A 27,997-nucleotide genomic window follows, 5' to 3' on the forward strand; every position below is an offset into this window, starting at 1 on the left:
ACAGAAGAGTGAATTCACTCTACCAGGGAAGAGTGAATTCACTAATTCACTCTACCAGGGAAGAGTGAATTCACTAATTCACTCTACCAGGGAAGAGTGAATTCACTAATTCATTCTACCAAGGAAGAGTGAAATCACTCTTTCCTGCACTAACTGATAAATGTATCTTCTCTCAGGTCTTCATATTATAGACAGACGCTCATTTTTAGTGAAGTTTCTACTCCAGAAGTAAACGCCCTGTTTAACAAGAAGTGTCTAAATATCCTTTTATATGTTATAACAACATGCTATTCTCATAAGTTATCAATTGCAGTCAAAAGAGCAAAAAAAATAATGTGCAAACAAATATTTGTCTCCATTTTTTCAAGCATCTGCCTTCAATCTCTTAAACCTATTTTCATTAAAGTCTCCTTGCAATGTATTTTTCTTATCCTTTTTTGTCAGAGTTTGTAAATAAATGTTATGAAATGAAAAATTTAATATAAGTGATAAAAATAAGTTATCTATCTTCAATATGGACGGAAATATTAGCATGCTCTCTTGGCCAAATTAAATATTTCCGTTTAATCATAAATATCAGATCGAATTAGTAATAGTATGTACATGAAAAATATAAACGTACAGTACAGTAAATTATATGAGTATAGACTATATAATGTAGGTGATTGCATTGTGACTATGACTAAGCTGTAAAACTCTGTCTACACTATTAAACTAGTTTGACAAAAATAGTGTGATGTGCCCAAATATGGTAGGGATATGCTCAAATATGGTAGTGATCCATATATGGGCACATCACACATTTTTTGTCACATTACAGTTTGATAGTCTAGACAGAGCTTAAGAGAACGAAATCACAAAACACATTTAAATTGATAAATTTAATGATGATGACACAGATAAACAAACACATAGTAAACAATATCAGTGATAACAGTATCAATAAAATCTAATTAAAAAAAATAATAGTAACCATGTAGCCTATGCACATATAAAAATACAATTAATTCAAGTTTAGTATTTATTTCTACTGCTAATTATTAACGTCGTTAACGATAACATTTACTAGAAGTAGTTTACTTTATATGATTATTCATATTCATATCCTGATTATCCATATGTTAAAGTCTATGTTTAGATTAGATTATTTCATTGTTTTGAATTTTGTGTACTGGTACGTGTAAAAGGCCTGATAACATTAATAATATTTATTTGGATCGACACTTTTTTAACAGTGGCACACGTGCCAGATGATGCGTCCATACAATTACAAAATTACAACAAAACTATACAAAACCAATGGAAAATAAAAACTGAAACTAAAACATTTGTACTATTTGATTACGGTAGGAACTTTCGTTTTCAACATAAAATGTGATGGGCACATTTTGCATAATTACTCAACGTTATAACAAACCACAAATGGAGAAATACACATAAATAAACATACTGTCTTTGATGAAAATAATATTTTCAAAAATAAAATAAAAACGTCATTATCAGTAAGAGCAATACAATCAGTATTTTTTATTATGACGTCAATTGACTTTATTTTAATTTTATGACAGTATAGCATCTTCCATTGCCATTGTATTAGGTTCCAGGACAATTCGGCCCTGAGACGATTCGGCCCTGAGACGATTTGGCCCACTTTTGATGGGACTATTCGGCCCACTTTTGGTGGGACGATTCGGCCCACTATTGGGCCGAAACAACCCACTTTGTGGGTTATTCTTATTCATTTTTTTTTATATTTATCAAGTTTTTAAAGGTGTTTAACAATCTGTATTTTATTGATATTGACAATGTTGATATAATATATAATAAATGACAAAAAAAACGTAATTTTAAATTCAATTTATTACTTCGAAAACCTTGTTTATTTCGTGCATTCGCCAAGCGGCCAACAGAGGGCGTAACTTGTTTACATCGTTCGCGTGACTAAAAAATGATCATTTTCGACAATGTTTTCAAAATTTTTGCTTTATTGCATCTTTATCCCTAGTAGTACTACCCAATAGTCTCTCTGAAAATAAAGTTTGGGGAAAAAAGCTTATTTTATGCTTATAAAATGTATATCAAAGCCGATAAATTTAAGTATGCCGAATCGTCTCAGGGCCGAATCGTCCCGGGCCGAATAGTCCCGGGCCGAATCGTCCTGGGCCGAATCGTCCTGGGCCGAATCGTCCTGGGCCGAATCATCCCAGGACCGAATCGTCCCGCTACCTTGTATTACAACTGACTGACTTGGGTTCTGCCAGTAGTCTTATTAATATACTACTGTAATATACTGAATACTGAAATGCTTTATTTGTCCATTATCATAATAATATAACAATAGAAATTTGGCAAATATTAGTATGGCAAAAAACAAATAAATTCAAATTCAAATTTATTCACCTCCCTTAGGAGAAACATATAAAAACTGTACAGCAAAATAAAACACATCAAAATGGAGATTCACATGAATCAAAATATTACAATGGTTTTAACAAGTTGAATAAAGTGTCAAAATCATTGTGAAAAAGGGCAGACTTAACGCTATCACAGATACAATGATTGACACAATCCACAGATTTACACATTTTTTAAAGATTATGGCGGTATGTACTATTAAAGACAATATTACAAATAGAAAAGTCATTGCTTTGTATGTTATCAATATAAACAAAAATTCATATACAGAGTACACACACAAAATTGCACAAAACTTACAATTTAGAAGTTAAAATACGATAAAAATGCATAAAACACTTAATTGCATATCAAAGAGAAAGACACAATACTTTGGATCACGGTGGAATAAAACGATTTTAACAGAGAGCTATCAATGCTGATTTCATTATTCGAAGTATGAACAATCTTTGATTAACAGCAGTTTGTGATCCATGACAAAACCAAGGTGTTTCTATTCTTCTACTCTATCATTTCCATCAATAGAACATTCTTGCTGCAATTTATTTCTTATGAAATGGAACTAATATATTCAGCTTTACAAACAGATCACCATGGAAACATTAAACAATATTGTAAGCTTATCTTAATAGCATGTTATGCAAGTGGGATTTTAAATATTTTGCATACATTTTTAAAGAAAAGCTGCGATTGTACATTTTTGGCAAAAAAATGTTTTCCTTAATTGAAATACATTTCAGTGGCCGAGTTGCTGTGGAAACCAAGCATATTGCATCTATTTGCCATGTGACAACTCAACTCCCCCAGGTAATGTATGTTTGTTTGATTTGTTACTATGGGTAAACATAACCATACACACTACATAAAAAAATAGGTATAAACAGACTGAGATAAGATTAAGGTCCTGTCCACACCAATTGAGTGTTGAGATTTCTGTACAGTCAGTGTCTAAAGCTCTGTCTACACTATCAAACTTTATGTGACAAGAAAATGTGATGTACCCATAATATGTCATGTCATATCACTACCATATTTGGACATATTACTACCATATTTGGGCACATCACACTTTTTTTGTTAAACTAGTTTGATAGTAGTGTAGACAGATATACCATTTTCACACCTGGAAAAAGTAACAAGCAGGTATGCGTAGTATGAAGGCAATTTTGTGAAAATTCTCCCAATGTTTCACAGGGGAGCTCTGATGGAATCTTGGGAGAAAAGCACACATCCACAAGAGGTTTAAAAGTATTGGAGTGTGTTGTTTTTTAATTCATTTTGAAAGATGCCGCAAAATATACAATTACAATATTTCTCAAGGTTCACGAATACGTGTATGAAAACATTTAATAAGTCTGGAGATCAAAACAATTTTGTAACAATTTATGCAGTGTGAAAATGGTATTCTAATGCTGAACCGTTTAAAATGGTCTAGTGTACGCGGCGCACGTAAATGAATATCATTCTATCCAACAATAATGTTTTCATTGTACTGCCGATAAGCATTGTCCTCTGGTGTCTGAACAACCTCGTCTTCAACTTTCAATTAATGCTGTGACATGGGCCTAATTATTATAAGTCAATGGTCGGACTTTAATATGTTACAATTTGTGAACATAGTTAACATGAGTGTAAACAGCTTGTGAATGTGACCTTTAATAACATTTAATGATTACCAGTAAAAATACAATGGACTGTTTATGAATATATTTGTCGCGAGTTGAATGAATGACTGCTCTAATAAAGCAGTCAACACAATACATTATTATTGTTATTATGGGAACATTATTGATTGTAAACTTATCCACAGTTTCCATCTTTGATCATTGCCAGATGCTAGGCCGTGAAGCAAAGCCATTAAAAAAGGCAGCAATAGACAATAGTACTGTATAATAGCCTATTACAATATAACAATTGATTTTTTAGCTTTGAGTCATATAGTTAAAATTCATTATATTATTCAAACATTGATTATTATTATTATTATTACCTCTTTCAAGGAGGTTTTGTGACCAACCTGGTTTATTTATCTGTGTATTTGTTTGTCTGTTTAAATTTGAATGGATTCTTGGCAAATGTGCACCATTTAATTTTTCATAGGTTTAGGACTTGAATCATGTTAAATTTTCTTCTTTTTTTTTTACCCACACTCATAAGTAATTATTTTCTTTATACTTAAGGTTTTTCATAAGTTAGAATGTAACTGCTACTCGGAAGATGCACAGAAAAGATTTGATTTCTTTATCAAAAAGGTAAAATTATTAATTCATACATTTCTGTGAAAGATGTATTGTCTCCCAAAAACATGAAAAATGAAGATTAATAAATCAACTTTAAATAGGCCATTTTGCAGTTTTAATAAAGTTATTTCACTTATAAAAAGACAAAAGGAACAGTTAATTTTAACCAAAAACCATTGTCTGACAGACAATTTAAGTATTTTTTGCAGGTAAATTATTTTTTTCGATCCAGTTTTTGGTCAAAGTGAATATCTATTATGGGATATTAAAATGGCATATTCAACAAAAAATGTGAAAAGACAAATTTTTTTAGGGGGGACAATATATCTTTAAACTTTATTTATATTATTAATTTGTAAACACAGGGAGGTAAATTCATGCTTAAATTAAAAGAGGTATGAGAAGTTGAGACTGTCTTCTTGTTTATGCCATTAGGCAAGATGCTATACGTCCTTTGGATGAGAGTTTAGCCGTTGTGCCTATGTACTGTACATGTGCACAAAACGTGTTAAGGGATTGTCTCCCAAAGTTCTGATCATGCCACGTCTGCCATAGGTTTATAGAATACTCGATCAGAATGGCTCTCTATTGAAGTGATAACCATAATACAGTAGTACAGTGTACTTTACCCAAGACAAAATAGTGTAAAGCTCTGTCTACACTAGCAAACTAGTTTGATGTACCCAAATATGGCAGTGATATGCCCAAATACAGTAGTGATAAGACATCATCATGTCCATATATGGGCACATCACATAATGTTTCATAGTGTAGACAGAGCTTAACAGATTGTAATGATGATGGGAACCCTGAGTGTTGTCACAGATTTTTGTTTGTACTTATCTAGGTACTGCCACAATATAGTGATGCTGTTATGGCAAGAACTCTAATATTTATCCCGTCATATTTTGATTTTGTGCGTGTACGTAACCACTTCAGGAAGAACGAGTTGAACTTTGCTCAGATATGCGAGTAAGTTATGAACAATGTTTTGTCTGTATCTAATCTAATTTTTCTTTCTTTTTTAATTCAATTGTTGATAAGTATCACATTAAAATATTTATAGGCTGCACTGAATTGATTTTTTTCTACTACACTAACAGCTTCCTGTTTGTTCTCAATCTGATTAGATAAGTAACATTTTAATGTAGATATTTTTTAATCAGCTACTAGTTTGACAAAAAAAAGTGTGATGTGCCCAAATATGGTAGTGGTATGCCCAAATATAGTAGTGATATGACATCATCCATATATGGGCACATCACATTTTGTTGTCACTTTATTTGTAAGTTGTACATTTATGTCAACTTGTGTACACAGTCTTCAATTAAGAAAGCCGGCATTACTGCGATAAGTTAGTGTGTAGCAAAAGGCACAAAAAGAAGAAAAACTGAAGTTTGACAAATTTTATTTATTTTTCTCTTTAGTCTCGAAGAGTACATAAGAATAAATATATAAAAAATATAATTTTTACTGGAGACACCCCTATTAAGGGACACTATGACCAACCTCTATTAAGGGAACACCACTATTAAAGGAATACTACGACGGACCTCTATTCAGGGGAAACTTTTTTGTATCCTGATTATGTCCCCTTATGCCTGGTTCCCACTAGAGATGCAACACAAGGACGCAACGTAAGTGAGTTGACCAATTACAAGCGATGGATTATTCAAATTGCCGCTTGTCATTGGTCAACACGCTTATGTCTTAGTGGGAACCCAGTTTTAATATGGGTTCTGCTTTATAACATTTAGGTATACAAGTCAACCAAATATTTCTAGAGCTCGTCACCACCTTGTTAAAGGAACAAGACACCTGTTGCTTTACACTGAACGCTTTCATTACTATCACAGGTAAATCATTAACTTTCTATAACAGGGAGTTTTCGCTTTGCGGCGACTAACAACCTCACTAGGTCAGGTCAATTTATGTGTCACCAGTCGTTGCCTGGTCCTAGAAAAGATCAAATATGCTCAGAAACGTGCAAATATATCTTCGCATAGTGAAGAAGCATGGCATTCTTTGGTCGTCGCAAATCGTGAGCTCCCTAATAATAAAAATTCGGTCAATAAACCATTTCATTATTTACCCCTTTGAAAAAGGATTTTTGTAAAAATTGTTTTGTTGAATGCCATTTTATTGTCACATAATAGTTATTCACAAATTTAAATTTGCCAAAAAATTATTTCCAGAAAAAATGTAATTGTAAAAAAATTTCAATCAATCAGTCAACAAGGTTTATTTTTGTTTATGAAAACTACAAAATTTGATTTTATTCATCTTTATTTTGTGGCACAATTCATCTTTAATAAATATTAATATTATGCAAGTCTGTTTCTTCCAGTATATTCCTTTCAGATTGCCTTTTAGAACAGTAGTAGGAAATAATTTGTGACTATTGAGGCGTTAAAAAAATGTGTATCAGTAGAGTTGGCTGTAATAAATTCAAATGAGGAAATAATTGCATTATAATACCCCTATTATGAAATGTGTTTCATTGTTAATTATTGTACAGTCATCTCTCCTAATACCAGACACCTTTGTGTTGACTTTGCCGGAAATTCTGGTATTCAGAATGTGTTCTTAATGGTAAAAATGAATTTGGGACTTTTTTGACCTCAAGAAAAGTCTGGTTTTGGGAGAGTTTTTGATTATTGGGAGAGTTGACTGTACTAGTATAGTACTGTTATTCATATATGTACAGTACTGCATTGTGGAAGCATTTTAGTGATTTTTATTTTATAGAACCGCTATTAATGGGACACCTTCAGGGCCAAACAGGGTGTCCCTAACGAGAGGCACTACAAAATATGACTAAAACAATAATATGTTATTAAACTAATTATTAAGTATCTTGAATTGTATTTAAAAAGATAAAATATAATAACCAAAAAGGCAAAATTCTAAAATAAACATATCAATAATTTTGGAAGGAATTAAATGAAATAAATATTATAATTTCAGCTTCACTGACGAGATCTAAGATTGAATTATTTAGTATATTATATATAAATCCAAAGGCAAATTCCTGAAAAAATGACAATGCTGTGGGTATCAGTGGCTGGATCTCAATAGAGATACAAATAAATAAATTAAAATGATGTAAAATTAGTATTAAAATAAGTAAAATAGCCAGAAAAAAAAAATATATATATATATATTTCTGTACATATGACGTTTTTTCCACTGTGTTTCCGAAGCCATAAATAAAATTATCAGTTAATTATTTTAACCAATCAGATAATTAATAAAAAGTGCACAGTTCAATCATTACCATATTGTAATAATAATTTGTTGTTCTGGAAAAAGGTTAACAATGATAGCATTAATGTAATCGGATAATTATCTGATATTCACAACAGGATCGGTTAAACCCCATTTCCACAGAACCTCTATTAGTTAATTTTTGTATTGGATAATTATCTGTACATTTTTGGCTGTGGAAACACAACCTTCGAGTAAGACTTCATATATAGTTAGGGAAATTTAGGTCAACTTTTCACAGAAAAATCAACTAACTAATAGCATGTTATGTTTCATTCACAGGTACAAGTTGAAAGGAGTTCGTCACATAGTGTTCTACCAGCTTCCAACTTATCCACAGTTCTTTAGTGAACTTTGCAATATGATTGATAACCGTTCAACAAACAATTTCAACTGTTCCATTATATATTCAAAGTTTGATGCGCAACGATTAGCCGGTGTAGTAGGAACGGAACGTTGTTCGCGTATGTTGTCCTCCGATAAAGACACGCATCTGTTGGTGACTGGTACATGAATACAGTAGAAACTCCCCGTATTCAGAGGACACCTCTATTAAGGGGACACTTTAACGTGAAACGAATGATGGAAATATATGATTTAACACTGTGTATATGTTAATCAATTGTGTAAATTATATATAAATAATACTGTCAAATTATTGAAACAGTGCTCATATTCAGAACATGATACTACGGCTAAAGTAACCCCTACTCAGAAACACCGCTGTTAAGGGGACACAAAGGTGTCCCCTTAATAGAGGTTCTACAATATTTTCAGAATTTTTAGAATAAATTAAAACTGGTTTCTTTAATAGTTACACCGATCTGTTACTAGTCTTACAACGCCATCTTTGTTCAATTGCGTCAGCGAAACATATTCCTGGGGCATCTTATGGTGACTATGAGTGTAGTTATATACCACTGTTTCGTAATAATGATGCTGTATAGGTCGGCCATGCATGTCTTCATAGAATGGAAAAAACCCATATAAACTGATTTTATCACAATAATAATTCATAGCAGAAAACATATTTATACCACTGGAAGGAAGACGTAAATGCCACAACCTAAAATAAAGGAAATTGAGTTTATTTATTACACCTTATTTATAGAGGGTGACCCTAAACAGCGTACAGTATGCTGACAATCAAGGGGCCCCTCTTGATGAGTGACAGTGGCTGTGTGTATACTAGTACACCGGGGTAAGCCCCTACTTGTCTCGAAAGATGTACTAGTTTTTTAAAGTGCACATGAGCCATAATAATACTGACAAAGTATGTGTTACTGTATATAAAACATGCAACGGTGGAGTAAAAAAGAAACGCCGTATTTGACATTATTTTTACTTTACGCTTATTTATATTGCTATATTGATAAACATTATAGAAAATGATACGAAAAGAAAAATAAAGAATTTTGGCTAATAATCGCTCTGATTGGAGAAGTCTTGTGAAGTGCGTGTTCGTGATGATGATGATGATGATATTGCGATACACATAGTGATTCAGCATTTCACATGTAACCCCTGGATAATACAGTACTACTGCATATAGTATTACATATATATATATATATATATAGTATAAACAACACGAAAGATATGAAAGAATAAAACAAACTTACGTTTTTGACAACCTCATTGGCGATGAAAGTGAGTAACCGATCCTAATATTGTCAAATCCCAACTTCATACCAACTGCTTTCAGCGCACCTGTACCAGAGCCACCTGCCCCCAAAGGGTACCACACAATTGTGTTGTTAAAAGTTCTAAACGTATTTAGTTGATGACTATCTAATACCATTCTTTTCCCTGCAAGACGTCGTTTGAGTTGAATCGCTGACGCACGATTAAATGCCATTATACTAGTTCTTTTACCGACATCACTTTCAAATCCTACAATCCTTGCAGAGTTTGCACGTACGACCAAATCATGTGCGTCGATTTCGCGTCCACATCCGCTATTTAGTAAAATCCCAGAATTTCCGATGATTGCGCATGTGTCGTGATGTTGCAGGAATTCCGTGCTATTCGCTTTTTTAAGTTGTGTAAGATTTGTGTCGAATATCATATCTGTCAGCGATGTGTTGTGTTTGTATACAATCAATGATAATTTTCCATCGATGTACTTTTTTATTTTTTTCCTTAGAAAAGACAAAAAGATTTTAAAATGTATTACTTTAACATAATCCTATAAAAGAATCAGTAGCATGCCGTGAATTACCCTCCTCCCTCCCCCCCCCCCCCCCCCTCTTTTAAAGCCGAAAGTTACCTCATATTTTGCACTGACGTCATGTTGATATTGCTCCAGTCAATAACAACATCCCCTGGTGATGTTTGTGACGGTCTGGCTGTCGGTGTTGATGACGTCGATGACCAGATGTTCTGGTTTCTTTTAGAAGATGTTTGCGAAGCAGTTCGTAAGAAGTGGCTATTGTTATTATTATATTTTAAAGAGTTTAGCATTCGATTCGTCGTATACATCCTAGATAGAAATAAAAGAGAGAGATAACTAATTTTACATTTTTTTTACAAAAATGTTTTCTGCCTCTCAGACGTACGTCCCGGGACTAAAGAGTCGGAATGTAGTCCTCGCGAGAGACAAACTCAACTCCATTCTGTTAACTGGTTAAAATTGGTAAATGTATGCCTAAAATAATCAAAATAGAAAAAAAAAGAACATATGCCATAATGCAAATGGTAGGCTTATTGCATAATTTATAATTGTTGTTTAGATATACATCAGCATTATGGGGAAAATCCGCCCAACAAAAGGGCTCTGGAGATCAACGGGTTTATCTGTGACTACGACACAAAGTTCCACGCACCTCATCAGACACCGCGCCGCGGAGAAAATGTACCTAGTACATCTGTCGCAGCCAGACATAAGATCAAAGGACTGTTACGAGTTCCTATCTTGGCAGACAGCGAATATATTGTTATATTGCCTTGGTTAGACCACTGGAGCTTTCATGGTATAGTTCAAATCCGATTGGATACTGACGCTCACCCTCCGCGTAATACTAAATAGAGATGACAGAGATATTATAGTATTATATTATATTATTATATATAGTATTATAGTTCACTATAATATCTCTATGGTAGAGAACCTATGGAACAGCACTAAGGTAGTTCCCGTTGAAGAATTATTGTTATCCGAAATCTCGGTTCTTTCCTGCATTAGCTTTTTGCTTATTTTTAGTCGCGTCTCTACAGCTCATATGTCGGTCGGGAAGCACTAACTCAAATTTGAGCACGCGACTGCAGCCATGTATATGGCCTTGTTCTCGAGCCATTGAGATCCAACCAATACTCGCAGAAATGTAGGCATTGTTTTTTCCGGTAATTTGCCTTTAGCAGTATTGTATAATACAGCTGGTTCAATAATGGAATCAATCATATAACTTAAACGTTCTTTGATCAATGCATATTGTTTGTGTTATTTACTATTATTTACATCAATATGTTCTTCCTTAACATTGTAATTAAATTCTATGTACACACGTACAATTAACCGAAATAAAACAGTAATTGATCATAGGCAAAACAGTAATTGATATAGGCAAAACACTTATCATTTGAATTGTATCTTCGATCGATCGAAATAATTTCATTTTGTTACGGAATTGCTGCCTACCGGAGTAAACACGCATAGTCTATATATTACACTAGCTTTTTCGTTGTCCCTTAGACTTTAGGTGAGCGTAGGGGCGTAGCAGACGATATACAGTAGTACCCATCATGATACGATACTCAGGCATACGCCATATCTCCCAGCGGTGCCTATCTCATCTCCGGGCTGGAGCCGTCGTTGGTTCTCCTGAACCGACGCCCTTGTGGGTGTCCAACCACCCTCCACACCATGCTCCTAAAGGAGTTTATGTGGGTACCGGTGTATGGACGAGTACACCGGGGTAACCCCCTGCTCGTCTCGAAAGATGTACTAATTAGTTTATGAATAAATACGCTGCTTAGCTTACATAGCCTTCATTTGGCCAATTTACCATATCTAGATGTTTGTCTGGTTTTATCAACTCTGAGCGAATCAAATAATCTTTTGTAGGCAAGAGGAAAAATTTGTTTAACAAAAACCAGTTGGCAAACTAGATGTTTGCTTAGTTTTGTCAACTCTGAGCGAATCAAATGATCTTTGTAGGCAAGAGTTTGGAAAGATCAGTTTAACAATGTAGACCAAGTTCAATAAACATTTATTTTAGTTGGCCAGTTGACACACTAGATGTTTGCTTAGTTTTGTCAACTCTGGAGCGAATTAAATGATCTTTGTAGGCAAGAGAGTTTGGCAAGATAGGTTTTCTATAAATTTAGACCTTGATCAATACATTTATTTGGAAAGTACACCTTTACATCGCGTAGACTATAGGCTTAGCTATGAATGAAGGTCACTAATCCACCACACCCGAATAGATCTATACTCATAGATTGAATTGTGTACATGGCTTCTTGTGTAGAAAAACAAATGGAAGAGGTTGTGGTGAAATCTGAAAATCATTGCATAAACAAAGAAACGACAGTTTTCCTGTCAATCTATAATGATGCAATATACATGCTTTGAAGAAAAATAATGGGCCTAGACAAGCTACAATAAAAATTGAGCTCAGACAACAACATTTTCTCTCATTTCACGAGTCTTTGCCTACTAACTCTCATCCAAAGTTTTTTCAGTGTCATTTATTATTATATTGCACGTACTAATAACAACACGTTCATGATTTTTTATTTTTGGTTAAAAATGCACTCGTTACGTTTCACCGATCATTTCTGGCGTTTTCTACACCCAATTAGCTTTATCAAGGAATCTATACATTGTTTTCTGCAGTAGTATGTATGTATTGTCTGTAGATTGCAAAATACAAAAGGCGCACTTAGATATGCATGAGTAATATCTCCTACTAATGGTATAGGTATTATTTGGACTACTATTGACTATGTTCACAAAGAATAGCCTCAAAAGGTTACGATTTTTACTAACAAAAAATCTGATTTTGTTATTTTAGGACTTATCTGATCGTTATCAAAAAAACGAAAACAAATAATGTTTTCACTCATAAATTGACAAAATAAATAGTTAAATTCAACCAAAAACCCAATGGCTGGCAGCCAATTTGACCATTTTTTGCTTTAAATTACAGTTTTTTCAGATAAATACATTTTTTTCGATCCAATTTGTGGTCAAAGTGGATTCCTATTATGTTACATTGAAATGACATTTTCAACAAAAATGTTGTTAAGAATTATTTTTTTCAGGGGGACAATACATCTTTAAACGTAAACAATATACAGATTGTAAAAAAAATAATTTCACAATATTCTAAATAATGTTTCAAAACACTATATATAATATTAATACTGCATGGATTCTACATCAACATTATCGAATGTGCTACGTGTCTCTCGTGTCTGAAATAAAGGACCCCGGGTACAAAGGTTTTTGTGGGGATGATGGGGCTGGGGGAAGAATACCAATTGTGTATTAGCTTAGCGGAAATAACGCCAATTTGTGTAATAATAATAATAATAAATAATAACAGGATTTTTATAGCGCACATACCACTCAAGAGTGCTCAAGGCGCATTCAAATAATAAATAAAACAAATCATACAAATGCCCGACAAATTAAATTGTGTAATGTACTGTCTTAATCAGGCTTTCGTCTATTTTCCTTTATAAGCTATTGGTTTTATTTCGTCTATCGCCAACAATATCAATAATCTGTCGTCGTGACCGTGACTAAATACGTTGTATGAAGTTCTTTTGACATGAGTTTTGCCAGAGGAGCCTCCTCCGAGGTTTTACCAAGGACGAATGTTTATATCGATGTCATGAGTTGGGCGAATTTAATGTTTCAACACTGTTTTATTTTACGATTATCCGCAGCGATTGTTTAGTAATTCAATTTTTTTTTATGGGTAATTGTGTTTGTAACTACATATTTAACACGAGTCGCATACATGATGATAAAGCGGCCCCCTGGCAGCGAATTTCTTTTCGTATATAAGTTGGGAACCCCTTATGTGAACTACTTCCTAAATATAACTAAACCCAACCCTCTAAACAATCTCTCTCACTAGAAAGTAAAAAGAGGTTGCTCATGGGATTCAAACCCAATACATCGACATATAAAATCTCCCTGCACAAACGTATTATTATAGGCCTAGAGTACCTCCATAAAATAATTATAATTATTGGATTGGTTGATAGCCTTGGTTGTGGTAACAAGCCCAGAGTAGGAAGCCGGCCTGTGGCTCGCAATTGCACAATATTTAGGCCCTATTCCCCCATCCCACGCACCCCTACTTCAAAACCCTAAACACTGGACCATCATCTAATTAAATTATTTGACACTAAATGTATAATTACACGGTTTAATAACGTGCCTAAAACACACCTGTGCTCGATAAATTATCATACGGATAGAGATTTAGACCCCAATATAATCATGTAAATCTGTATGTGGAGGATACACATCTCCACGGGCTTGGCCCGAGTACTTACCATTTTCTGGAAGACATGTATTGGAACGTAAGTCCAGAAATTAATAAAACGTATATGATACCCAGCACAACATACGCAGGTTTGAATTTAGCCATCATATATACAGTATATAGGCCTACTTCAGGGTAAAAACTTCAGCAAAGCAATATTCGACATTCTATAGCCGAGTGCATTTCTTTTCAAAGTGCTAACAACCAATAACAATGCATCTCTCTTTTTTTGTCGTCATTAATCACGTTGCATTGTTGCACGTCTGACTCTTTGAAGTGTAAATGATCTTATCCTAATTGTATTGTTTTGGGCTGCAATCCCTGCAAGGACGTTTTAAGCGTAATACAAGTGAGTTGCGTCTCTGGGGGAACCAAGTTACCCATACGTTTACAGAGTGGTAGCAAGATATAATTAAAAAAACCTAATTTTAACGTCTACACTATCAATGCCCATATATGGACATGATGATGTCATATCACTACCATATTTAGGCATATCACTACCATATTTGGGCACATGACACTTTTTTGTCTAGTTTGATAGTGTAGACAGAGCTTTAGACTTACGTTATTTTTAACCATTACTTTACAAACATTGAAGAAACGTTGTTTGTATTTTGCGTGTTATTTGTAATTTTGGTATAAGATTTAGGTATAAATGACGTTTACATGTTCAGACCTAACTTGGAAAAATGAAATATCAGGAGGTTTTACGAAATGATATCTGAACTATAGGGGGCGCTAAAATATTTTGAAAGGTGAAAGGATATGTTTTGGTATTGAAAATCATAAAACTAATCATGCAATTAATAACTTAATACTGATTGCAAAACTGTATATTTATAATTGCAAAGTTAACGGACAAAAATCTCACATAAATCACTTGAAATTATTATTTATTCAGACAAAAGATACATTTTACGAAAGCCCATTAGGGCCAAAAAAAATTATTACTTTCAGAAATTCGAAATAACGAATTACTAATTCGAAATTTCGAATTATTAATTTGAAATTTCGAATTACTATATTAATTTGAAATTTCGAAAGTAATATTTTTTGTTGGCCCTAATGGGCTTTCGTAGCTCTGGAGGTGCCAGAGGGGAGGAGGGAGAAGCAGCATGCAGCAAATTACATTTATAATATAGAGGGCGCTATATAGGTCGACCCTGGAAAGGAGAGCAGCCGTCCACTGGAGCTATATATCCAATACCAAATTGGCGAGTAAATCATGTTTTACTTTAAATTAAATTTATACGCTCTTCCAAAAGGTCAATTGTTAGTTATACATACAGACTATATTAAAACAATGATTTTGAACACGTAGGGCATTTCTTTGAATTCCTTCCTATCGTCGTTTTGTGGTAATTTACAGTTTTTTTTATGTTTAACAAACGTACATAATCAATTGCGTCTGCATCATGGTAGACTACAACTTCCGCTAGTGACGTAATCAGCACATTTTTGGTAATAAAACTTTTTCACTAAGCTAGGGAATCCTCTAATATCAATATTCATTAGGCCGTACTTTAGTTAGCCAATCAAAATAAACGTATAAACAATTTTGCGGTGATGTTAAAAAATACTTTGAGACTATTTGAGGTGTTGGTACAGTTACCCAGTTTTATTCTTAGTTCAGTCAGTCCCAACTAAGACTATGGTAAAAATTAAACCATCTGGTTACAGTTAAACACAATGATAAAGAATAGGAATTTAATATAATATGATAAATGACATTCACATAGCAATTTATCACTGTGTTTTACTATAACCAATTTGGTTAGAGTAAAACACAATGATAAAGAATGGGAAACATTTAACAATATGATAAATTACATTTACATAGCAATTTATCACTGTGTTTTACTATAACCAATTTGGTTATAGTAAAACACAATGATAAAGAATAGGAAACATTTAACAATATGATAAATTACATTTACATAGCAATTTATCACTGTGTTTTACTATAACCAATTTGGTTATAGTAAAACACAATGATAAAGAATAGGAAACATTTAACAATATGATAAATTACATTTACATAGCAATTTATCACTGTGTTTTACTATAACCAATTTGGTTAGAGTAAAACACAATGATAAGAATGGGAATTTAATAATATGATATATGACATTTACATAGCAATTTATCACTGTGTTTTACTATAACCAATTTGGTTAGAGTAAAACACAATGGTAACGAATAGGAAACATTTAATAATATGATAAATGACATTTACATAGCAATTTAGCACTGTGTTTTACTATAACCAATTTGGTTATAGTAAAACACAAGGATAAAGAATAGGAAACATTTAACAATATGATAAATTACATTTACATAGCAATTTATCACTGTGTTTTACTATAACCAATTTGGTTATAGTAAAACACAATGATAAAGAATAGGAAACATTTAACAATATGATAAATTACATTTACATAGCAATTTATCACTGTGTTTTACTATAACCAATTTGGTTAGAGTAAAACACAATGATAAGAATGGGAATTTAATAATATGATATATGACATTTACATAGCAATTTATCACTGTGTTTTACTATAACCAATTTGGTTAGAGTAAAACACAATGGTAACGAATAGGAAACATTTAATAATATGATAAATGACATTTACATAGCAATTCATCACTGTGTTTTACTATAACCAATTTGGTTACGGTTAAACACAATAATAAAGAATAGGATACATTTAATAATATGATAAATGACATTTACATAGCAATTTATCACTGTGCTTTACTAAAACCAATTTGGTTAGAGTAAAACACAATGATAACGAATAGGAAACATTTAATATGATAAATGACATTTACATAGCAATTTATCATTGTGTTTTACTATAACCAATTTGGTTAGAGTAAAACACAATGATAACGAATAGGAATTTAATAATATGATATATCACATTTACATAGCAATTTAGCACTGTGTTTTACTATAACCAATTTGGTTAGAGTAAAACACAATGATATAGAATAGGAAACATTTAATAATTTGATAAATGACACTTACATAGCAATTTAGCACTGTGTTTTACTATAACCTATTTGGTTACGGTTAAACACAATGATAAAAAATAGGAAACATTTAATAATTTGATAAATGACATTTACCTAGCAATTTATCACTGTGTTTTACTATAAGCAATTTGGTTAGAGTAAAACACAATGATAAAGAATAGGAAACGTTTAATAATTTGATAAATGACATTTACATAGCAATTTATCACTGTGTTTTACTATAACCAATTTGGTTAGAGTAAAACACAATGATAATGAATAGGAAACATTTATTAATATGATAAATGACATTTACATAGCAATTTATCACTGTGTTTTACTATAACCTATTTGGTTACGGTTAAACACAATGATAAAGAATAGGAAACATTTAATAATTTGATAAATGACATTTACATAGCAATTTATCACTGTGTTTTACTATAACCAATTTGGTTAGAGTAAAACACAATGATGATGAAACATTTATTATATGATGTTATTTACATAGCAAAATATTATATTAAGTATATCTTATTATCTAAACGTTATGATAAAGAATAGGATACATATAATGTAATATAATAAATACAAGTTACATAGCTTATCATTGTGTTTTACAGAACCAATTTGGTTACACAGTTAAACACAATGATAAAGAATAGATACTGTTTTAGGTTATATAACCATAACCCTTATAGTTTGCAGCGTTTGCAGCGACATAATAAATTCATCGCGAAAAAATACTTATCGTATTCAGAAACTTTTGAAATTTGGTAGATATGTTCAATAGGTTCTTACGTCTATAAAACAAACAAAAAATAAAAGTTTTAATAATTTGCATTTCAAAAAATGTATATTTATGAAATACCATACATTTCCAACACATTTTTACTTCATTGATGATTCCCAGAAATCAAAATAAAACGAATATGATATTTCTTTTATATTTTAGATATAAGAACCTATATTGAACATATCTACCAAATTTCAAACCTTTTTCAAGACCATACGTATTTTTAACGATGAATTAAGTATGCGATCGCTTCAAACTAGGGTTGGGGTTATAATAATCTAACAGTTCTATTCTTTATCACTGTGTTTAACTTAACTACAACACAATGATAAACTATATACATTTTATTTTTCATATTACATTAAAGGATACATATAATATAATAAATACAAGTTAAATAGTTTATCATCTTGTTTTCCAGAACCAATTTGGTTACACAGTTAAACACAGTGATAAAGAATATGATACTGTTTTAGGTTATATAACCCTAACCCTAGTTTGAAGCGACATAATAAATTCATCGCGAAAAAATACGTATCGTAATCAGAAACTTTTGAAATTTGGTAGGTATGTTCAATAGGTTCTATAAAACAAACAAAAAGTACAACTTTCACAAAAATTCGTGATTTTAATAATTTGCATTTCTAAAAATGTACACTTATGAAATACCATACATTTCCAACACATTTTTACTTCATTGGTGATTCCCAGAAATCAAAATAAAACGAATATGATATTTGTTTTTACATTATAGATTTAAGAACCTATATTGAACATATCTACCAAAATTCAAACGTTTTTCAAGACGATACGTATTTTTAGCGATGAATTAAGTATGTGATGGCTTCAAACTAGGGTTAGGGTTAAATAACCTAACAGTTCTATTCTTTATCACTGTGTTTAACTTTTAACCAAATTGGTTATAGTAAAACACAATGATAAACTTATCTGTAAATTTTGTTTTTCATATTACATAAAATGTTTGATATTCTTTATAACATGTTTATAATAGGATATATTTAATTGGATATTTTAGGCCTACTATTAATGACGTAGAAATGCACACTACATCTGAAGTAACTTAATTTCTACTTCATTGGCGATTTTTACAAAAGAAAAAGACTATTTTTGTTATGTATATAGAGCAACTGATATAAAATGTCTTGTATGATTTTTATCTCATTTCAATGACATTTTATACTACAATTCAAATGAAAAAGCATCACAAAAAATATGTCTGGTATTTAAAACGTTTTTAAACTCGGTAAACATGTTCTATGGGTTGCTCTTTACACAGAAAAAATGATGATATTCTAATCGTTTTATTGTATACTTTTGGTTCCCATTTGTTATCATTGTGTGTAACTGTAACCAAATTGGTTATAGAGTAAAACACAGTGATGAATTGCTATGTAAATGTCATTTATCATATTATTAAATGTTTCCTATTCTTTATCATTGTGTTTTACTCTAACCAAATTGGTCATAGTAAAACACAGTGATAAATTGCTATGTAAATGTCATTTATCAAATTATCAAATGTTTCCTATTCTTTATCATTGTGTGTAACTGTAACCAAATTGGTTATATAGTAAAACACAGTGCTAAATTGCTATGTAAATGTCATTTATCATATTATCAAATGTTTCCTATTCATTATCATTGTGTTTTACTCTAACCAAATTGGTTATATAGTAAAACACAGTGCTAAATTGCTATGTAAATGTCATTTATCATATTATTAAATGTTTCCTATTCTGTATCATTGTGTTTAACCGTAACCAAATTGGTTATAGTAAAACACAGTGATGAATTGCTATGTAAATGTCATTTATCAAATTATTAAATGTTTCCTATTCTTTATCATTGTGTTTTACTCTAACCAAATTGGTTATAGTAAAACACAATGATAAATTGCTATGTAAATGTCATTTATCAAATTATTAAATGTTTCCTATTCTTTATCATTGTGTTTTACTATAACCAAATTGGTTATATAGTAAAACACAGTGATAAATTGCTATGTAAATGTCATTTATCAAATTATTAAATGTTTCCTATTCTTTATCATTGTGTTTTACTCTAACCAAATTGGTTATAGTAAAACACAATGATAAATTGCTATGTAAATGTCATTTATCAAATTATTAAATGTTTCCTATTCTTTATTATTGTGTTTAACCGTAACCAAATTGGTTATATAGTAAAACACAGTGATAAATTGCTATGTAAATGTCATTTATCAAATTATTAAATGTTTCCTATTCTTTATCATTGTGTTTTACTCTAACCAAATTGGTTATAGTAAAACACAATGATAAATTGCTATGTAAATGTCATTTATCAAATTATTAAATGTTTCCTATTCTTTATCATTGTGTTTTACTCTAACCAAATTGGTTATAGTAAAACACAATGATAAATTGCTATGTAAATGTCATTTATCAAATTATTAAATGTTTCCTATTCTTTATTATTGTGTTTAACCGTAACCAAATTGGTTATATAGTAAAACACAGTGATAAATTGCTATGTAAATGTCATTTATCAAATTATTAAATGTTTCCTATTCTTTATCATTGTGTTTTACTCTAACCAAATTGGTTATAGTAAAACACAATGATAAATTGCTATGTAAATGTCATTTATCAAATTATTAAATGTTTCCTATTCTTTATCATTGTGTTTTACTCTAACCAAATTGGTTATAGTAAAACACAATGATAAATTGCTATGTAAATGTCATATATCATATTAATAAATGTTTCCTATTCTTTATCATTGTGTTTTACTATAACCAAATTGTGTTTTACTCTAACCAAATTGGTTATAGTAAAACACAGTGCTCAATTGCTATGTAAATGTCATTTATCATATTATTAAATGTTTCCTATTCTTTATCATTGTGTTTAACTGTAACCAAATTAGTTATAGTAAAACACAGTGCTAAATTGCTATGTAAATGTCATTTATCATATTATTAAATGTTTCCTATTCTTTATCATTGTGTTTAACCGTAACCAAATTGGTTATAGTAAAACACAGTGATAAATTGCTATGTAAATGTCATTTATCAAATTATTAAATGTTTCCTATTCTTTATTATTGTGTTTAACCGTAACCAAATTGGTTATATAGTAAAACACAGTGATAAATTGCTATGTAAATGTCATTTATCAAATTATTAAATGTTTCCTATTCTTTATCATTGTGTTTTACTCTAACCAAATTGGTTATAGTAAAACACAATGATAAATTGCTATGTAAATGTCATTTATCAAATTATTAAATGTTTCCTATTCTTTAGCATTGTGTTTTACTCTAACCAAATTGGGTATAGTAAAACACAATGATAAATTGCTATGTAAATGTCATATATCATATTAATAAATGTTTCCTATTCTTTATCATTGTGTTTTACTCTAACCAAATTGGTTATAGTAAAACACAGTGCTAAATTGCTATGTAAATGTCATTTATCATATTATTAAATGTTTCCTATTATTTATATGATTATATAGTGAAACACTGTGCTAAATTGCTATTGTATTATGGACGAATTCTGAGAAGAAGTATTTAAAGCTACAACCAATCAGAACAGTTTTAATCAATATAATCCATGGCTACAACCAATCAGAAACGTCCAAATCGCAATAACCCCTAGGCTAACAGCAATTATTGGCCCGAGTAGCCTTTTAAACCAGACGTTGCGAGGTTTAAAAAGTAAAACATGATTTACTCGCCAGTTTGGTATAGTTTATATACCTGTCCACTGTCATGATGGATGGCGCAAGTTTTGCAGAGATCTCAGAAATATATTGCATAGTGTTTATTTCATTCATAATATCATCATTTTGTATATTATTAGTTATATTTAAAAGGTATGATATTAATACTAGGCTAGGCCTAGCTATGAGGCCTTGATTAGTTAGGAGGGGAGAGGAGGAGCTCCGATTCCAGAGCTCTTTCTTCCCTAACACAGTCAGAGACTGGAATGCTCTCCCGTTCTCTACAACTTCGATCACTCTCACTGACTAAAACCTTCTCCAAACTAATTTATGACTAGCTCTCCCCTCCTCAACCTCTACTCACACATTGAGTGATACTTACTCCAGTTGGAGTTTATCAATTATTAATCAAGATCAAGGAGTACGATGGAAGCACCCAGAATTGATGGATATCGTGCACTACTACTAGCTAGAGCCACCTCTCCACCTACTCTAGGCCTAACTTAACTTAACTACTTCTAAGCCTAGCTAGGTATGCCTAGCATGCACGCTGTATACTAACTAAATGAAGGCTAGGCTAATTAGGCCCTAGCTAGTAGTAGTAGTAGTAGTAGTATTAGTAAGCCTTTAACGTTCTACCATCCATAGGCCTATATACGTCGTCAATCGGAGATCTGAGATACTGTTGCGTTTGCTAGTCTAGTATTCTATATACAATATTTTTTGCATTTAAACATTTATTTACTTTCAATGACATAGACTATGTCATATTATGTATCTCCTTTTATTTTGTTACTATGTCATAGTAACAAAATAAAAGGAGATACATAATGACAAAGTAACATTGAAAGAAGGCTTGATCCCGATGAAGGAGGACTTGTGTTGGGCAAGCCTAAACATAATATAAAGTGACATAGTAACAATTTAATGAAAAAATAGATAGGGTAAAGAAGATATGTTTTGATTACATTATATGCAATAATAATAATATTATTATATATATTATATAATATAGGCCTAGGCCTAGAGGCTACATTTTTAAGAAAAAAAAACCAGCCCTCCCTCTCCTGAAATGTATGTATTCATAGGTTGATGCTTAACTAGTATATTTTTTTATTTGGCCTTATATAATATGATTAATTTAATCATTTCTTTTGGGGTTCTAGGCAAGGCTTAACACCTGTGATAAGGTTATCAAGGAATGACAGTAGCATGGACTATGACATGCCTGGCACTGTAATGGTTGGCCTAGGCAATCCTTATATATTGAGTATAACGCACCCAGAGTCTGCCACTTTAAAAGGTAAGTGAGCATTTTGATTCAGTGACAATTTCATACGGGCCATGGAAAATTCAACTCAACAAAATTTATATACTTTATAGATTTTAGTTGTACATAAAATTGAAAAAAAAATTGTTAAAACTTTCACAAATGTTTTAGAGATGTCTTCACCAGCTACTAGTAAGTGAGCGTTCATACTATTTTATAACACACCTCAGTAGATTATTTGTTTGGAGGATTGTGGGTCACATGAGATTAAATAACTGCTCCATTGAATTCTTACATCATCAAGAGTGCAGTTTTGTTATAATGCGAGTGCAATTTTGTTATGCAGGTTGAATTTTGTTGTAAAGGATGTTCATTCTTGTTACAATGCGCTACACTAGGCTGTTGTATGCACTATTTAGTGTCCTACTCCACATCCAAAATTGGAGCGCTGCCTTTTTCGAATGGCCTAGCCACATTAGGTTGGTTTACAAAACAAATAATAAATGTTTTACTGTATATTAATGCAATGGAACAAATAATTTCATTTGATGAAAGAAGAAATGTTCCATTTTCACTTCATGAAATTATTTGTACCATTGCACTCATAAGCATTCATTATTTGTTGTATACTATGGTTAGCTTTTTATGATATATTAACTAACCAATGGCAACTTTCCTGTTGATTGTACCAGCCCATATAATATTTGTTAAACTTTACTATAGTTTTGAAAATATCTAGCTGAGGAAATATTATTGTGGTGTTAATTATTTTGCAGATGGTGTTCAAGTGAAATTGACATCCTCAGTTGCGTGCAAGGTAACTATCTACTGGGGATTGCATTGTGACGTCCTCAAACACACATTATGCGTCCAGAAAAGGCGACTGACCGGTACAGACTGCTTAGACATGCTCAAAGATAAAGCAATTGCTGCCAACGTCCCAGAGTAGTATCCTTTTCATTTCCTAGAGGGGGTACTCTAAATTCTGAAATCCACAACGCAAAATATATGACTTTCAGAATAATTTTATCTATTTTTAGGGCCCCCCCTCCTCCATTTTAGAATCTTGTATCTGCCACTAAAAGTAATAAATTTCATCTTGTTTGACAATTCTTTAAAGACATGTAATTTAATTTTTTATAAATTCACAAACACGTTTGCTCCTAATTAATTACATGCTAGGTATACAAAAACATGAAATGGATGAGCCTACTTCCATGGGCAACCATGCATCGAAATTAGTATCTTCTGTCGACCATGCTCACAGTTAATATCTGGTGTAGAAGATATTGGGATGTGGTATTAATTATTTCTACCGGAAAAATCTGCCATGCTCCTTAATTCTGTTCTTTATTGACACATGGAACTAGGCACACAGTCGATCCTGTTGATCGAAAAGTATTATAAGTACTATTTTATTAAGAGTCATCATCAACCGTCGCTATAGAAAAAAATAAATCACATGCACGGTTGACGGGTAGTCACTTTCAAATTATACAGTCAACTCATCTGAAACTAGACTCCCTCTACTGTCTCAAAGCAAAAGCTTGCTATGTGTTATAAACACTAGATAAGATAGGATAAAACTTTATTGTCATGACCACAACAAGGTGAACATGAAATTTGTTTTCCTTGAAGCTTATATTACACACACAATACAGACAAATATAACATAATATAGTGTAAATTTATTTCATCATTTTTTCTGTTTCTGTATATTTCTTATATCGTCACCTTCAGCCTAGCGGCAGATGAAACTAAAGAGTTGCACTTGGTTTCAGCTGAACTCCAGGGTGAACAATTAGGTCCACCACCCAGGCTTAGGTATCCCCTAGTGATGATAGTATCCTCTATCACAACTCAACTGGAGGCTTACCAAGCAGCAGTCATTGTAAGTAGTAATGTATAGGACCAATTGAACATACACTGTGCCACCTAATGGTGAAGATGAATCGGAAATACAGTAACTTACAGTGGAACCCATTTAAGGGGACATCTTCAAGACCTAACAAAGTGTCCCTTTAATAGGGGTGTCCCCTTGAATAGGGGTTGGCTGTAGTGTTTAAAAGATATATTTTCTCTTGTTTGTTTCATGGAAAAATGTCCCCTGAATAGGAGTGTCCCAAAGAGGGATTCTACTGTTTGTACTTTAGATCCAATTGCATGTTCCATTTGCTATAAATACAACAAAAATATGCATTCTGACATAAGAGGTTATAGTCTATTGAACATCATGTGACCCACAATCCTCCAATCAAATAACAAGAATCTATTCAGATGTGTTATAATTACTGTTATTAATAACGTATGTCATAATGGTAATGATATACTTTATTAGGTCTGTTATAATACTAAATGTATAAATAAACTTGTCCCTCCATCTCATCAATATGTGAAATCTTTTGACACAAAACCATTCCTTATTAACTACGGTTGATTAAAGGAAGTATTAACCCATACAGATAAAACACTGATAACATTATTTGCAGAGGTAATAATATTATGTATAAGATAAAAATTGTGTTTTTCTTTTTTTCATAGGAATCTTTAATTGCAATAATACATCTTCCTGATGATTCGTACAAAGTACCGTGTCACATGGTGTCACAACTTCTACAAACTAATACAAAGCAAGTTTATGATTTACAGGTCTGTACTATAACACAGTAGAACCTCTATTGTGGGGACACCTTCGGGTGCATTGCTGCTTAAGTGGTTTGGTCTAAAAACATAACTTATAAATTATGACCCAACAGAGTGTCCCCTTAATAGAGGTCCCAAAAAAAGGGGTTCTACTGTTTTGGTCAACTTTCCTTTCCTTTCCTTCTGTATTTTAAATGATGTGTTTTATTTGTATTTTACCAAATTTTAACCTTTTTAACTCATTTTTATTTGAATTTTTAACTTTGAACAAGCAAATATTATTTCAAACCATGTACATATTTTACTGTGTTTGACAATGAATAAATGAGTAATGAATACTTCCGTCACCACAAATGTGTGCATTGCTCCATCCAAGAGGAGGTTACACTTTTTAACTACAACTCCCCTAAGAGTCATGTCTGTGCTTTCAACTACGCCGCGGTCTCGTCTGACCACGACTGTGGCTCTGTGATCTAGCACACCGGTGTAACCTCCTACTCATCTCGAAAGATGTACTAGGTACTTTAAAGTTCACATGAGCATTTTGTGTATAATGGGCCACCTAAGGTTTATAGTCCTTATCCAAGAAGATTTGTTCTACCACCACTGAGCGAGTGAACCTTGAACCCTTGCCATAAAGATGGGTTACGGTTCCACATTCCTAACCGCTTGGCCACTCAGGTGTGTTATAATATTTAATCCTATCACAAGAGGCATGTATTTTATTTAAAACTTTTAATAATTTTCTATATTTTTTTTATAGAGAATGTATATTGCTGCAGATTCCACCTCTAGATTAAATCAAACAAACATTGGATCTGAAAACTCAGAACAAAATCTTGGTGACTGCACAGTTTGTCAGACGTCTGCAATAACTCGCGTCATTTTACCGTGTAAGCATGCATGTTGTTGCGATTCCTGCTTCTCTCTATTGAACATGTGCCCAATATGCCGTGGCTATATTTATTCATATTTCCGTTTAGGAGAGGAACCACAACAATTGGATGATGGAGTTATGGATGATGATGGTATATTCGGCAAGTTTTATAGAATTAATGATTGGTTAAATAGATCGCTTGGTTTTCTTTGATTTGAGCCTCAGTGTCTCGTAAGAAGATATCTACCATGATTGCGCCCTCATTCAAAAACCTGTTTGTTCCTATGTGATCAGTGCATCATAGTGGACATCCTCAGTTAGCAGACATGGAACTTTTGTTTTAATAACTTAAACGGCGACCAAAACAAAAATAACAAATACAATTTATATCCCAAAAATTAATGAAAAAATCATTATTATATAAATTATATTGAAATAATAGTAGATTAATAGTACAGCAATAAAAATATATCTGTATATAAATTTATATAAATAATTTTATAATAGAAGATAATTATAAAAGAGTAGGCATAGCTATCTGTCTAATATATTCTTTTGAAATCACTTTAAAACTTAAGATATCAAAGTTAAGTTTGCATAGATAAAATATTTTATTGTGAATAAATTATTATTTACACATTTGATAATTTATTTTTAGCAATTTGTAGGCCTATACATTTTAACTTGGTAGTACAGTAGTTTAGTTAATGTATATATAAAGTATGTTTTCACTAGGCTAATATACTTGTGTGAATTGAAAGTTTACTGGACTAGTGGAAAACCGTTTAATATGAGTATTATCTGATCATGTTCATTATTAACTTCCCAGTTACGGAACATTCCGTGTGGTGTTTAGTGCAATTATTTTTATCTGTTCTATTTTGCCAGATAAAGAAGAAACGTAATAAATCATATTTCTACTACCTAAGTGACAGCTTAGAATTATAATTCTTTTATAAAAAAAATGGGATCATCATATTGAAATAAAAATAACCCGAAATTTACCATAAATATGTACGTTACATTGGTGGACTTAATGCAACTATACAAAAATTATCTCTTTCCATGCTGCATCAGATTTTGTTTGCGGCATAATTGAACCAAAGCAATCCAACAACTGGATACTGAGCTCCGGAGATCAAAGAGTTTGTCTGTGGCTGCGACACGACCTGCGGAGAATGTATTGTACAGTACTGTTGGTATTTGTCGCAGCCAGACATCAGATCTTGATCTT

At 32.0% G+C, this 27,997-nt stretch overlaps 3 protein-coding genes across 5 annotated transcripts in view; 2 read left to right on the forward strand and 1 right to left on the reverse strand.

The window, feature by feature from the left end:
• Positions 1-8,733, forward strand: part of LOC144852207 (U3 small nucleolar RNA-associated protein 25 homolog) — a 22,220-nt gene extending 13,487 nt beyond the window's left edge. Inside the window, exons 15-20 of the mRNA XM_078709961.1 lie at positions 177-259; positions 3,149-3,222; positions 4,596-4,667; positions 5,503-5,627; positions 6,413-6,511; positions 8,205-8,733. Coding sequence (XP_078566087.1) covers positions 177-259; positions 3,149-3,222; positions 4,596-4,667; positions 5,503-5,627; positions 6,413-6,511; positions 8,205-8,436 — 685 coding nt within the window. The 3' untranslated portion in view covers positions 8,437-8,733. The remainder of the gene's footprint in view (positions 1-176; positions 260-3,148; positions 3,223-4,595; positions 4,668-5,502; positions 5,628-6,412; positions 6,512-8,204) is intronic.
• On the reverse strand, positions 6,049-14,620 carry LOC144852225 (alpha-2,8-sialyltransferase 8B-like). The gene is made up of 5 exons (XM_078709991.1): positions 14,436-14,620; positions 10,192-10,404; positions 9,545-10,063; positions 8,174-8,988; positions 6,049-8,122 (listed from the first exon to the last, which is right to left on the reverse strand). Exons 1-4 carry the CDS (start codon positions 14,531-14,533, stop codon positions 8,730-8,732), a joined length of 1,089 nt encoding a protein of 362 aa, XP_078566117.1. The 5' UTR covers positions 14,534-14,620; the 3' UTR covers positions 6,049-8,122; positions 8,174-8,729.
• A 7,284-nt stretch (positions 14,621-21,904) lies between these two features.
• Positions 21,905-27,997, forward strand: part of LOC144852227 (cell growth regulator with RING finger domain protein 1-like) — a 249,540-nt gene continuing 243,447 nt past the window's right edge. The window contains exons 1-7 of one of the 3 annotated variants that reach the window (XM_078709995.1): positions 21,905-22,126; positions 23,140-23,276; positions 24,020-24,191; positions 24,984-25,134; positions 25,785-25,892; positions 26,650-26,779; positions 26,870-26,981. In XM_078709995.1, coding sequence (XP_078566121.1) covers positions 22,023-22,126; positions 23,140-23,276; positions 24,020-24,191; positions 24,984-25,134; positions 25,785-25,892; positions 26,650-26,779; positions 26,870-26,871 — 804 coding nt within the window. In that variant the 5' untranslated portion in view covers positions 21,905-22,022 and the 3' untranslated portion in view covers positions 26,872-26,981. Of the gene's footprint in view, positions 22,127-23,139; positions 23,277-24,019; positions 24,192-24,983; positions 25,135-25,784; positions 25,893-26,649; positions 27,545-27,997 lie in introns of those variants that run through there. The other 2 variants (XM_078709994.1, XM_078709993.1) reach the window with 2 other exon arrangements.

Source organism: Antedon bifida, chromosome 9 (genome assembly GCF_963402885.1).
Source record: "Antedon bifida chromosome 9, ecAntBifi1.1, whole genome shotgun sequence".
NCBI lineage: Eukaryota > Metazoa > Echinodermata > Crinoidea > Comatulida > Antedonidae > Antedon > Antedon bifida.

Excerpts from the sequence above, each read along its gene's own strand:
- LOC144852225 (XM_078709991.1), bottom strand. The coding sequence starts at position 14,533 with ATGATGGCTAAATTCAAACCTGCGTATGTTGTGCTGGGTATCATATAC. Across the intron at positions 10,405-14,435 it reads TACATGTCTTCCAGAAAATG|GATGTATACGACGAATCGAA; the intron begins GTAAGTACTCGG and ends ATTTCTATCTAG. Across the intron at positions 8,989-9,544 it reads CCAATGAGGTTGTCAAAAAC|GTTGTGGCATTTACGTCTTC; the intron begins GTAAGTTTGTTT and ends CCTTTATTTTAG.